At 66.4% G+C, this 12,359-nt stretch overlaps 1 protein-coding gene across 1 annotated transcript; it reads right to left on the minus strand.

Moving 5' to 3' along the window:
- Positions 1–2,330: 2,330 nt before the first annotated feature.
- On the minus strand, positions 2,331–11,885 carry LOC147413126 (hydroperoxide isomerase ALOXE3-like). The gene is made up of 13 exons (XM_086480646.1): positions 11,748–11,885; positions 11,268–11,466; positions 11,111–11,192; positions 10,895–11,017; positions 10,613–10,716; positions 10,184–10,506; positions 9,893–10,096; positions 9,678–9,764; positions 4,654–4,823; positions 4,447–4,568; positions 4,223–4,323; positions 2,721–2,891; positions 2,331–2,510 (listed from the first exon to the last, which is right to left on the minus strand). The coding sequence occupies exons 1-13, from the start codon at positions 11,883–11,885 to the stop codon at positions 2,331–2,333; spliced, it is 2,004 nt and encodes a 667-aa protein (XP_086336772.1).
- Between the last annotated feature and the right edge of the window lie 474 nt (positions 11,886–12,359).

The following is a 12,359-nucleotide window of genomic DNA, read 5'->3' on the forward strand; positions in this document are numbered from 1 at the left end:
CACTGGGGGCACTGGGAGCACTGGGGAGGGAAGAACTGAGGGGCACTGGGAGCACTGGGGAGAGTGGGGAGCACTGGAGGGCACTGGGAGCACTGGGGAGGGAAGAACTGAGGGGCACTGGGAGCACTGGGGAGAGTGGGGAGCACTGGAGGGCACTGGGAGCACTGGGGAGGGAAGAACTGAGGGGCACTGGGAGCACTGGGGAGAATGGGGAGCACTGGGGGGCACTGGGTGCACTGGGGAGGGAAGAACTGAGGGGCACTGGGAGCACTGGGGAGAGTGGGGAGCACTGGGGGGCACTGGGAACACTGGGGAGGGTGGGGAGCACTGGGGGGCACTGGGAGCACTGGAGGGCACTGGGAGCACTGGGGAGGGAAGAACTGAGGGGCACTGGGAGCACTGGGGAGAGTGGGGAGCACTGGGGAGCACTGGGGAGACTGGGGGGCACAGGGAGCACTGGGGTGGCACTGGGGTGACTGGGGAGCACTGGGGGGCACTGGGAACACTGGGAGACGGCCCTGGGATTACTGGGCACCCCACCATGTCTCCCAGTTGCCCCCCAGCGCCCTCTGTGGGTGGGAGCTCCGGGGAGGTGTTGGGGTGTCCCCGGGTTTTTAGGGCGCCCCCCTCCCCCAGCAGAGAGGGCTTGATTGACAGGCGGCATTTATTGAGGGGGAGGGGGGTGAGAAGCAGGGGGTGGGCTGGGTGCTGGGTGCTGGGGGTACTGGAGGTGCTGGGTGCTGGGGTGCTGGGTACTGGAGGTGCTGGGGTGCTGGGGGTGCTGCGTGCTGGGGTGCTGGGTGCTGGGGTGCTGCGGTGCTGGGTGCTGGGGTGCTGGGTGCTGGGTGCTGGGGTGCTGGGGGGCTGGGTACTGGGGGTGCTGGGTGCTGGGTGCTGGGGGTGCTGGGGGGCTGGGTACTGGGGGTGCTGGGTGCTGGGGTGCTGGGGTGCTGGGGGGCTGGGTACTGGGGGTGCTGGGTGCTGGGTGCTGGGGGTGCTGGGGGGCTGGGTACTGGGGGTGCTGGGTGCTGGGGTGCTGGGGTGCTGGGGGGCTGGGTACTGGGGGTGCTGGGTGCTGGGTGCTGGGGGTGCTGGGGGTGCTGGGTACTGGGGGTGCTGGGTGCTGGGGTGCTGGGGTGCTGGGGGGCTGGGTACTGGGGGTGCTGGGGTGCTGGGTGCTGGGGGTGCTGGGGGTGCTGGGTGCTGGGTGCTGGGTGTGTCCAGGTGATGGGTACTGGGGGTGCTGGGGGTGCTGGGGGTGCTGGGTGCTGGGTGTGTCCAGGTGATGGGTGCTGGGGGTGCTGGGGGTGCTGGGGGTGCTGAAGTGATGGGTGTGGGGGAGCTCCAGGTGATGGTTGCTGGGGGGGTCCAGGTGATGCGTGCTGGGGGTGCTGGGTGCTGGGGGGGTCCGGGTGCTGGGTGCTGGGGGTGTTGGGGGTGCTGGGGGTGTCTGGGTGCTGGGTGCTGGGGGTGTCTGGGTGCTGGGGGTGTCCAGGTGATGGGTACTGGGGATGCTGGGGGTGCTGGGGATGCTGAGTGCTGGGGGTGCTGAGACGATGGGAGCTGGGGGTGCTGGGGGTGCTGGGTGGTGGGTGCTGGGGGTGTTGGGGGTGCTGGGTGCTGGGGGTGCTGGGGGTGCTGGGTGCTGGGGGTGCTGGGGTGCTGGGTGCTGGGGGTGCTGGGGGTGCTGGGTGCTGGGTGCTGGGTGTGTCCAGGTGATGGGTACTGGGGGTGCTGGGGGTGCTGGGGGTGCTGGGTGCTGGGTGTGTCCAGGTGATGGGTGCTGGGGGTGCTGGGGGTGCTGGGGGTGCTGGGGGTGCTGGGGGTGCTGGGGGTGCTGAAGTGATGGGTGTGGGGGAGCTCCAGGTGATGGTTGCTGGGGGGGTCCAGGTGATGCGTGCTGGGGGTGCTGGGTGCTGGGGGGGTCCGGGTGCTGGGTGCTGGGGGTGTTGGGGGTGCTGGGGGTGTCTGGGTGCTGGGTGCTGGGGGTGTCTGGGTGCTGGGGGTGTCCAGGTGATGGGTACTGGGGATGCTGGGGGTGCTGGGGATGCTGAGTGCTGGGGGTGCTGAGACGATGGGAGCTGGGGGTGCTGGGGGTGCTGGGTGGTGGGTGCTGGGGGTGTTGGGGGTGCTGGGTGCTGGGGGTGTCCAGGTGATGGGTGCGGGGGGTGCTGGGGGTGCTGGGGATGCTGAGGTGCTGGGTGCTGGGGGTGCTGGGTACTGGGGATGCTGAGGTGCTGGGTGCTGGGGGTGTCCAGGTGACGGGTGCCGGGGGTGTCTGGGTGCTGGGGGAGCCGGGGGGGGGTGCGGGTGGGGTGCGGGGGAGGGGGTCAGATGGAGATGCTGTTCTCCGTCTCCTTGGGGTTCATGTAGCTGTATCTCAGCTCGGCGCGGTAGTTCCTCTCCTCGATGCGCTCCTGGATCTCCTTCAGCTGCGCTTGGAAGGCCCTGATGAGCCGCTGGGGCTCCGCCTCCGTGAACCGCTCCTCCGGGTAGTGTCCCAGGAACCTCTGGGGGACACGGGGATGGGGACCCATCAGGTTCAACCACCCGGAGGTGTCTAAGCTCCCTGGTAGCTGTCAAGCGATGGGGGCCACCACCCTGGCCTTGGGGACGCCCAAGGTGCACCCACGCCCTTGTGAGGCACCTCTTGGGGGTTCATCAGCCCCACAGAGCTCCCCATTTTGGGGAGGTCGTGGTGACGGCGGGCCCAGACTCACCACGTCGCTGAGGCGGGTGCTGAGGAGTGTGAGGGCCACCAGGTTTTGGGCGGTGGTGGCCACCTCGGGGACGGTGTCGAGGAAGTGCTGGAGGAAGGCCTTGCCCTTCTCCGACGGCGGTGGGTGGCGCATGGAGGACGGAGCGTTGGGCAGGTAGGCTCCCAGGTCATACTGCGGGGGGAGAGGTCACCGTCAGCAGAGGACATTCCTCCGGCATGGGGATGGGTTGGATGGGGACGTTCTCCTGAGGTGGGGTGGGGATGTCCCTCCGGCGTGGGGATGGGTTGGATGGGGATGTTCTCCTGAGGTGGGGTGGGGACGTCCCTCTGGTGTGGGGATGGGTTGGATGGGGACGTTCTCCTGAGGTGGGGTGGGGATGTCCCTCCAGCGTGGGGATGGGTTGGATGGGGACGTTCTCCTGAGGTGGGGTGGGGACGTCCCTCTGGTGTGGGGATGGGTTGGATGGGGACGTTCTCCTGAGGTGGGGTGGGGATGTCCCTCCGGCGTGGGGATGGGTTGGATGGGGACATTCTCCTGAGGTGGGGTGGGGACGTCCCTCCGGCGTGGGGATGGGTTGGATGGGGACGTTCTCCTGAGGTGGGGTGGGGACGTCCCTCTGGTGTGGGGATGGGTTGGATGGGGATGTTCTCCTGAGGTGGGGTGGGGATGTCCCTCCAGCATGGGGATGGGTTGGATGGGGACGTTCTCCTGAGGTGGGGTGGGGATGTCCCTCCGGCGTGGGGATGGGTTGGATGGGGATGTTCTCCTGAGGTGGGGTGGGGACGTCCCTCTGGTGTGGGGATGGGTTGGATGGGGATGTTCTCCTGAGGTGGGGTGGGGATGTCCCTCCAGAATGGGGATGGGTTGGATGGGGACGTTCTCCTGAGGTGGGGTGGGGATGTCCCTCCGGCGTGGGGATGGGTTGGATGGGGAAGTTCTCCTGAGGTGGGGTGGGGACGTCCCTCTGGTGTGGGGATGGGTTGGATGGGGACGTTCTCCTGAGGTGGGGTGGGGATGTCCCTCCAGCATGGGGATGGGTTGGATGGGGACATTCTCCTGAGGTGGGGTGGGGATGTCCCTCCGGCGTGGGGATGGGTTGGATGGGGACGTTCTCCTGAGGTGGGGTGGGGATGTCCCTCTGGCGTGGGTATGGGATGTATGGGGACGTTCTCCTGAGGTGGGGTGGGGACAGCCTGGACATCCTTCCAACATGGAGAGGGGATGGATGGGGACATCCCTCTGCCATGGGGACAGGTTGGATGGAGACATTCTCCTGAGGTGGGGGTGTCCCTCCAGCACGGAGAAGGGATGGATGAGGACATCCCTCCGGCGTGAAGAGAGGTGGGACACGGACATCTACCCCGGCTCAGGATGGGGACATCCCTCCTCCGCACAGAGGGGTTAGAGGGGGACAATCTCTCCGGGGGGGGGGGGGGGGGGGGGTTCGGGGACAGTTAAGGACATCTTTTGGGTGCAGAGAGGTCAGAGGTCCCCTGTCCCACCTGCCCGTTGTTGACGGCCGCGTGCTGCGTCGAGCAGGTGAACACCACCATGGTGAGGAACTTGCTGAGCTCCGCCACCGTCTGCAGCGAGGAGGGGATACCTGGGGGGGGGGGGGGGGAGGGGAGATGCAAGAAGGTCCCCGAAGAGCATCAGGGACCCGTCCTCGGCGCCCAACGCCCCTGAGGATGTCCCGTGGCACCCGACGGGTGCGGGGACACGGTACCGGAGGAGGTCCTGCCCAAGAAGCCGTTGGTGAAGATGTCCATCACCCACGCCTGCAGCTCGGCGTCGCCGCTCACCGCCGCGTCCTCCCCGTAGTAGAAAGCCGCGATGCCGGAGACGAAGCTACCGTGGGGTGAGGGGACCGTGAGGTCATGGAGCACCCATGGGACCACCGCCAGCTGTCACCCCAACCCCTTGCTGGTCCCACCTCTTGGTGGCTTCCCAGAGGCTCATCCCATCGTCCCGGTAGTGGTAGTTGGGGAGGTGGGCCATGCCGCGGTGCTCGATGTCGTCGGGGAGGCAGAGGGACGTGTAGGTGACCTTCTCCAAGCCCCGCTGGCCGACCATCACCAGCCCCTCGTAGGCCATTCCCGAGCCCTGGCGGGGAGGGGGCACCCATGGGTGCTCAGGGCAGGAGGCGCCATGCCATCCCCCCTGCCCCCAGCCCCCGGCTGCCCCAGTGCTCCCAGTATCCCCCAGTGCCTGCGGTGCCCTCCTCCAGGCTCTCTGGTGTCCCTCAGGGTCTTCAGTGCCTCCCAGTGCTCCCAGTATACCCCAGTGCCTGCAGTGCCCTCCTCCAGGCCCTCTGGTGTCCCTCAGGGTCTTCAGTGCCTCCCAGTGCTCCCAGTATCCCCCAGTGCCCGCAGTGCCCTCCTCCAGGCTCTCTGGTGTCCCTCAGGGTCTTCAGTGCCTCCCAGAGCTCCCAGTATACCCCAGTGCCCGCGGTGCCCCCCTCCAGGCCCTCTGGTGTCCCTCAGGGTCTTCAGTGCCTCCCAGTGCTCCCAGTATACCCCAGTGCCCGCAGTGCCCTCCTCCAGGTCCTCTGGTGTCCCTCAGGATCTTCAGTGCCTCCCAGTGCTCCCAGTATACTCCAGTGCCCGCAGTGCCCTCCTCCAGGCTCTCTGGTGTCCCTCAGGGTCTTCAGTGCCTCCCAGTGCTCCCAGTATACCCCAGTGCCTGCGGTGCCCCCCTCCAGGCTCTCTGGTGTCCATCAGGGTCTTCAGTGCCTCCCAGTGCTCCCAGTATACCCCAGTGCCCGCAGTGCCCTCCTCCAGGCCCTCTGGTGTCCCTCAGGGTCTTCAGTGCCTCCCAGTGCTCCCAGTATACCCCAGCGCCTGCAGTGCCCCCCTCCAGGCTCTCTAATGTCTCTCAGGGTCTTCAGTGCCTCCCAGTGCTCCCAGTATACCCCAGTGCCTGCAGTGCCCCCCTCCAGGCTCTCTGGTGTCCCTCAGGGTCTTCAGTGCCTCCCAGTGCTCCCAGTATACCCCAGTGCCTGCAGTGCCCCCCTCCAGGTCCTCTGGTGTCCCTCCGGGTCTTCAGTGCCTCCCAGTGCTCCCAGTATACCCCAGTGCCTGCAGTGCCCCCCTCCAGGCTCTCTGGTGTCCCTCCAGGTCTTCAGTGCTTCCCAGTGCTCCCAGTATACCTCAGTGCCCGCAGTGCCCTCCTCCAGGCCCTCTGGTGTCCCTCAGGGTCTTCAGTGCCTCCCAGTGCTCCCAGTATACCCCAGTGCCCGCAGTGCCCCCCTCCAGGCTCTCTGGTGTCCCTCAGGGTCTTCAGTGCCTCCCAGAGCTCCCAGTATACCCCAGTGCCTGCGGTGCCCCCCTCCAGGCCCTCTGGTGTCCCTCAGGGTCTTCAGTGCCTCCCAGTGCTCCCAGTATACCCCAGTGCCCGCAGTGCCCCCCTCCAGGCTCTCTGGTGTCCCTCAGGGTCTTCAGTGCCTCCCAGAGCTCCCAGTATACCCCAGTGCCTGCGGTGCCCCCCTCCAGGCTCTCTGGTGTCCATCAGGGTCTTCAGTGCCTCCCAGTGCTCCCAGTATACCCCAGTGCCCGCAGTGCCCTCCTCCAGGCCCTCTGGTGTCCCTCAGGGTCTTCAGTGCCTCCCAGTGCTCCCAGTATACCCCAGCGCCTGCAGTGCCCCCCTCCAGGCTCTCTAATGTCTCTCAGGGTCTTCAGTGCCTCCCAGAGCTCCCAGTATACCCCAGTGCCTGCAGTGCCCTCCTCCAGGCTCTCTAATGTCTCTCAGGGTCTTCAGTGCCTCCCAGTGCTCCCAGTATACCCCAGTGCCCGCAGTGCCCTCCTCCAGGCCCTCTGGTGTCCCTCAGGGTCTTCAGTGCCTCCCAGAGCTCCCAGTATACCCCAGTGCCCGCAGTGCCCTCCTCCAGGCCCTCTGGTGTCCCTCAGGGTCTTCAGTGCCTCCCAGTGCTCCCAGTATACCCCAGTGCCCGCAGTGCCCTCCTCCAGGCTCTCTGGTGTCCCTCAGGGTCCCAGTGCCTCCCAGAGCTCCCAGTATACCCCAGTGCCTGCAGTGCCCTCCTCCAGGCTCTCTCCCTCAGGGTCTTCAGTGCCTCCCAGTGCTCCCAGTATACCCCAGTACCTGCAGTGCTCCCCTCCAGGCTCTCTGGTGTCCCTCAGGGTCTTCAGTGCCTCCCAGTGCTCCCAGTATACCCCAGTACCTGCAGTGCTCCCCTCCAGGCTCTCTGGTGTCCCTCAGGGTCTTCAGTGCCTCCCAGTGCTCCCAGTATACCCCAGTGCCTGCAGTGCCCCCCTCCAGGCTCTCTGGTGTCCCTCAGGGTCTTCAGTGCCTCCCAGTGCTCCCAGTATACCCCAGTGCCTGCAGTGCCCCCCTCCAGGTCCTCTGGTGTCCCTCCAGGTCTTCAGTGCCTCCCAGTGCTCCCAGTATACCCCAGTGCCTGCAGTGCCCCCCTCCAGGCTCTCTGGTGTCCCTCCAGGTCTTCAGTGCCTCCCAGTGCTCCCAGTATACCTCAGTGCCCGCAGTGCCCTCCTCCAGGCCCTCTGGTGTCCCTCAGGGTCTTCAGTGCCTCCCAGTGCTCCCAGTATACCCCAGTGACGGCGGTGCCACCTCCAGGCTCTCTGGTGTCCATCAGGGTCTTCAGTGCCTCCCAGTGCTCCCAGTATACCCCGGTGTCCGCAGTGCCCCCCTCCACGCTCTCTGGTGTCCCTCAGGGTCTTCAGTGCCTCCCAGTGCTCCCAGTATACTCCAGTGCCTGCAGTGCCCCCCTCCAGGCTCTCTGGTGTCCCTCAGGGTCTTCAGTGCCTCCCAGTGCTCCCAGTATACCCCAGTGCCTGCAGTGCCCTCCTCCAGGCTCTCTGGTGTCCCTCAGGGTCTTCAGTGCCTCCCAGAGCTCCCAGTATACCCCAGTGCCCACAGTGCCCTCCTCCAGGCTCTCTAGTGTCCCTCAGGATCTTCAGTGCCTCCCAGTGCTCCCAGTATACCCCAGCGCTCTCCAGGTCCTGCCCGTGCTCTCTAGTGTCTCCCAGGGCCCTCTGTGCTCCCTACGCCCCCCCCCCCCTCCTCCAGTGTTCCCAGTATACCACCAGTGCCCTCATGTGCTCCAAGATCACAATTACTCCTACTATCCCCCCAGTATCCCCCAGTGTGCCCAGTATACCCCAGTGCCCCCAAGTACTGCCGCTGCGCCCCACAGTGCTCCCAGTGCGCTCCAGCGCTCCCACGTGCTCCCAGGGCACCAGTACTCCCATTACCCCCCCCACCCCCACCCCCCCCCCCAGCGCCCTCAGTATACTACGGCGCCCACCAGTGCTTCCATTACGCCCCAGCGCCCTGCCCCACTGCTCCCAGTAAGCCCCCAGTGCTCCCAGTACGCTCCAGCGCTCCCACGTGCTCCCAGGGCACCAGTACTCCCATTACCCCCCCACCCCCCCACCCCCCCCCCAGCGCCCTCAATATACTACGGCGCCCACCAGTGCTTCCATTACGCCCCAGCGCCCTGCCCCACTGCTCCCAGTAAGCCCCCAGTGCTCCCAGTACGCTCCAGCGCTCCCACGTGCTCCCAGGGCACCAGTACTCCCATTACCCACCCCCCTCCCCCAGCGCCCTCAGTATACTACAGCGCCCACCAGTGCTTCCATTACACTCCAGCGCCCTGCCCCACTGCTCCCAGTAAGCCCCCAGTGCTCCCAGTACGCTCCAGCGCTCCCACGTGCTCCCAGGGCACCAGTACTCCCATTACCCACCCCCCCCCCCCAGCGCCCTCAGTATACTACGGCGCCCACCAGTGCTTCCATTACGCTCCAGCGCCCTGCCCCACTGCTCCCAGTAAGCCCCCAGTGCTCCCAGTACGCTCCAGCGCTCCCACGTGCTCCCAGGGCACCAGTACTCCCATTACCCACCCCCCTCCCCCAGCGCCCTCAGTATACTACAGCGCCCACCAGTGCTTCCATTACGCCCCAGCGCCCTGCCCCACTGCTCCCAGTAAGCCCCCAGTGCTCCCAGTACGCTCCAGCGCTCCTACGTGCTCCCAGGGCACCAGTACTCCCATTACCCACCCCCCTCCCCCAGCGCCCTCAGTATACTACAGCGCCCACCAGTGCTTCCATTACGCCCCAGCGCCCTGCCCCACTGCTCCCAGTAAGACCCCAGTGCTCCCAGTACGCTCCAGCGCTCCCACGTGCTCCCAGGGCACCAGTACTCCCATTACCCACCCCCCTCCCCCAGCGCCCTCAGTATACTACAGCGCCCACCAGTGCTTCCATTACGCCCCAGCGCCCTGCCCCACTGCTCCCAGTAAGACCCCAGTGCTCCCAGTACGCTCCAGCGCTCCCACGTGCTCCCAGGGCACCAGTACTCCCATTACCCCCCCACCCCCCCACCCCCCCCCCCCAGCGCCCTCAGTATACTACAGCGCCCACCAGTGCTTCCATTACGCCCCAGCGCCCCGCCCCACTGCTCCCAGTAAGGCCCCAGTGCTCCCAGTACGCTCCAGCGCTCCCACATGCTCCCAGGGCACCAGTACTCCCATTACCCACCCCCCTCCCCCAGTGCCCTCAGTATACTACGGCGCCCACCAGTGCTTCCATTACGCCCCAGCGCCCTGCCCCACTGCTCCCAGTAAGGCCCCAGTGCTCCCAGTACGCTCCAGCGCTCCCACGTGCTCCCAGGGCACCAGTACTCCCATTACCCCCCCCCCCCACCCCCCCCCCCCACGCCCTCAGTATACTACGGCGCCCACCAGTGCTTCCATTACGTCCCAGCGCCCTGCCCCACTGCTCCCAGTAAGGCCCCAGTGCTCCCAGTACGCTCCAGCGCTCCCACGTGCTCCCAGGGCACCAGTACTCCCATTACCCCACCCCCCCACCCCCCCCCCCCACGCCCTCAGTATACTACGGCGCCCACCAGTGCTTCCATCACGCCCCAGCGCCCCGCCCCACTGCTCCCAGTAAGGCCCCAGTGCTCCCAGTCCCCAGGGCTCACCTTGTCAACGGTGCCACCGGGGTTGATGAGGTCGGTCCGGGCCAACGTGTTGATGTGCAACGTGAAGCGGAAGTGGGGGAAGAGGAGCTGGTGGTGGAAACCAAGACCTTGGAGATGACCAGGGACCTCCCAAGGAGCTGGGAGGGGTGTTGGGGGGAGGGGGCGGGCGGGTCACGGAGGTCAGATGGGGTGGGGGGCAGCGGGTGGGACCTTACCTTGAAGAGGGGGTGGCAGGAGGGCAGGTGGCGTAGGGTGGCGACGGCGAAGACCTCCGCCAAGAGGTGGGTCCTCAAGAGGTGGGTGATGAGCTGGTGGCTGTAGACGTCGGCGTTGCGCACCCAGGTCTTGGCCAACAGCCAGTCCCACTCGGCGTCGCTCGGTAAGAAGATGGGGCTGGCGGGTCCCGGCGTTTGGCTGAGCTGTGCGGCACAACCACGCGGGTGGGACCATCTCCCCCACCACCGTAGCGGGGTTGTCCACTGGTTTGGGGGGTGAGAGGTCCCTACCTGGATGGCGATGGGGCGCAGGAGCTCGTCGGCGCCCTGGTGGAGCAGGCAGAGCGGGGCCGCCACGTACTGCTGGCGCCCGTGGATGGTGCCCGCCGGGATGTCCTCCAGCACGTCGTAGTCCACGATGAAGATCCGACCCTCCCGCATCTCCTTGCCCAGGTTGGTGCCGCCACCCAAAGAGCTGGCCACCATCTCCGGCGTCACCGGGAATTTGGCCGGCAGCGTCGTGCACCGCCGGATGACGATGGGGTTGTTGCCGTTGAGGAACTGGTAACCGAAGAAGTCGTCTTCTCGCCAGTGCTTGGCCACGTACTCGGGGACTGAGGGGGCGGCCGGACGTCAGCACCCAACTGCCCATCCTCCACGTCAAGCCAAGGACTTCTTGGGAAGCCCTGGGCGGTGGGGGAGGACACACAAGGCACCCACCGATGTCCCTGCCCCGCGTCCGGGAGAAGATGCTGCGCATCTCATCCAGGCTGTTCCAGGAGCTGCGCCTCAACAGGAACCCTGAGAGAAGCTGGGAGGCCGCGCTATGGGACAGAGGTGGACCAGGAGTGGACCAGAAGTGGACCAGAAGTGGACCTCAGCACCCACCATCCCTTCCCTGACCCCCCCCCCCCCCCCCCGCACACACACACACAGGATGGCACTGGCGATGCTCCTCATTTCCACCACCCAGGTCCTCCCCGACCTTGGGGCATGGCTTACTGGAAGATGGCGACACCATTGAAGCTGCTGGCCCTCATGGCGGAGAACTGGACGTTGGAGTCCAGCTCTTGGACGGAGTCCACACGGAGGCAACGGGGCCAGCCCTCGGCGAAGATCTTCCACCTGCAGGTGGGACGTGGGGATGGATGTCAGCGTCGCCGCTGGCCAGGCCGCCCTGGCCGTGGTGGGCCTCCATCCCTATGTCCCGGCTCTCACTGGAAAGCCTCCTGCCGTGCCTTCAGCTCCTGCCGCCGATGATCCCTGAGGATCTCCAGCTCATCGTCCACCAACTTCTTCGCTGGAAAGGAGGAGAGCGGGGTCAAGGTCAAACCCCCCAGCCAGCAGAGGAGGATGGGGGTGGGATGGGTCCTACCTGAGCCCTCCCGCACCTCCACCGTGGTCACCCCCTCCAGCCACTGGTAGCAGGGGAAGCGGTAGAGGGTGCCATCAGGGGCCGTCACACGGACGTCGTTGCAGAACCAGGCGTCCTCCAAGAAGATCCGCCACTTGTGCAGGCGGATGAGGACGATGGGACCCAAGTCCTGCTCGCAGCGCACGGTCAGATCCTTCTCCTGGGCAGGGGGAGAACGGCTTGCAGCGGGGGAGGGGGGGAGGGCAGCCGCCCCAGTGTGCCACCGGGGGACACAGGTGTCCCACCGGCAGAGTGGGGGCTGAGTGTCACCCAAGGATACTCTTCCTCCATCCCTCCCAGATCACTTTCCTCCATCCCCTCAAGCCCCCTTCCCACCTTTTCCCCCCCAAACCTTGGAGGTGACCCAGCCCCTTTCCCCCCCTCTGCCAAGACCCCTGGCACAGCCCATGCCACCGCTCGTGTCCCCGTCCCCACACTCACCGTCCCCGGCAAGAACCAGTGCTTGAAGGTCGCCTGTTGGCTCTCGCCGCGGCTGCCCACCAAGGTGATGGAGATGGAGTTGTTGGTCCCAGCTTTGAGGATGTCCCCTGTGGCCACCTTCACCTTGTAGACGGCCATGGCAAGCCGTACCGAGGGCACGCAGCGACGTCCGAGAGATGCCTTCAAGAAGCAACAGCCCCCACCCCCCGCCTCGTAGGAGTGAGGGGTTTTGGGGTGGAAACCTGCCGTTTTGGGTGGTTTGCGTGTCGCAAGCCCCGTGGTCGTTGCACAAGCCGGGTGGGAGGTCCTTCCTCCTCGAGGGGAGATGTTATCAGATGGTTGTTACCAACTGGCATCCGGCACATCTAATCTCAACAGATGTGGCCATGGGGACATTACCCAAGCGACGGCCCCCGGGGCGGCCGTGGGCCCAGGGGAGGGGACATTTGCTGTGGTCCAGAAGCTCCTCCCACCTCCCCAGGGTCTCCTCTGTCTCCCGCTGCCCCCCTGCCCACCCCGCTGCCCCCGGTCTACCGGCTGCCGAAGGGATGCTGTGGAGCAGCAGTTGTGGGGCCAGCAGGGACTTCCCAAAAGAAGGAGGTGGAGCAGCTA

This window comes from Leptosomus discolor, unplaced genomic scaffold, assembly GCF_034619465.1.
Source record: "Leptosomus discolor isolate bLepDis1 unplaced genomic scaffold, bLepDis1.hap2 HAP2_SCAFFOLD_40, whole genome shotgun sequence".
Taxonomy (NCBI): Eukaryota; Metazoa; Chordata; class Aves; order Leptosomiformes; family Leptosomidae; genus Leptosomus; species Leptosomus discolor.

Coding starts and splice junctions, on each gene's coding strand:
- LOC147413126 (XM_086480646.1), bottom strand. CDS start 11,885: ATGGCCGTCTACAAGGTGAAGGTGGCCACAGGGGACATCCTCAAAGCT. Junction 11,193..11,267: donor GGAGGTGCGGGAGGGCTCAG/GTAGGACCCATC, acceptor CCTCCTTTCCAG/CGAAGAAGTTGGTGGACGAT. Junction 2,892..4,222: donor CGGCCGTCAACAACGGGCAG/GTGGGACAGGGG, acceptor CTCCCCCCGCAG/TATGACCTGGGAGCCTACCT.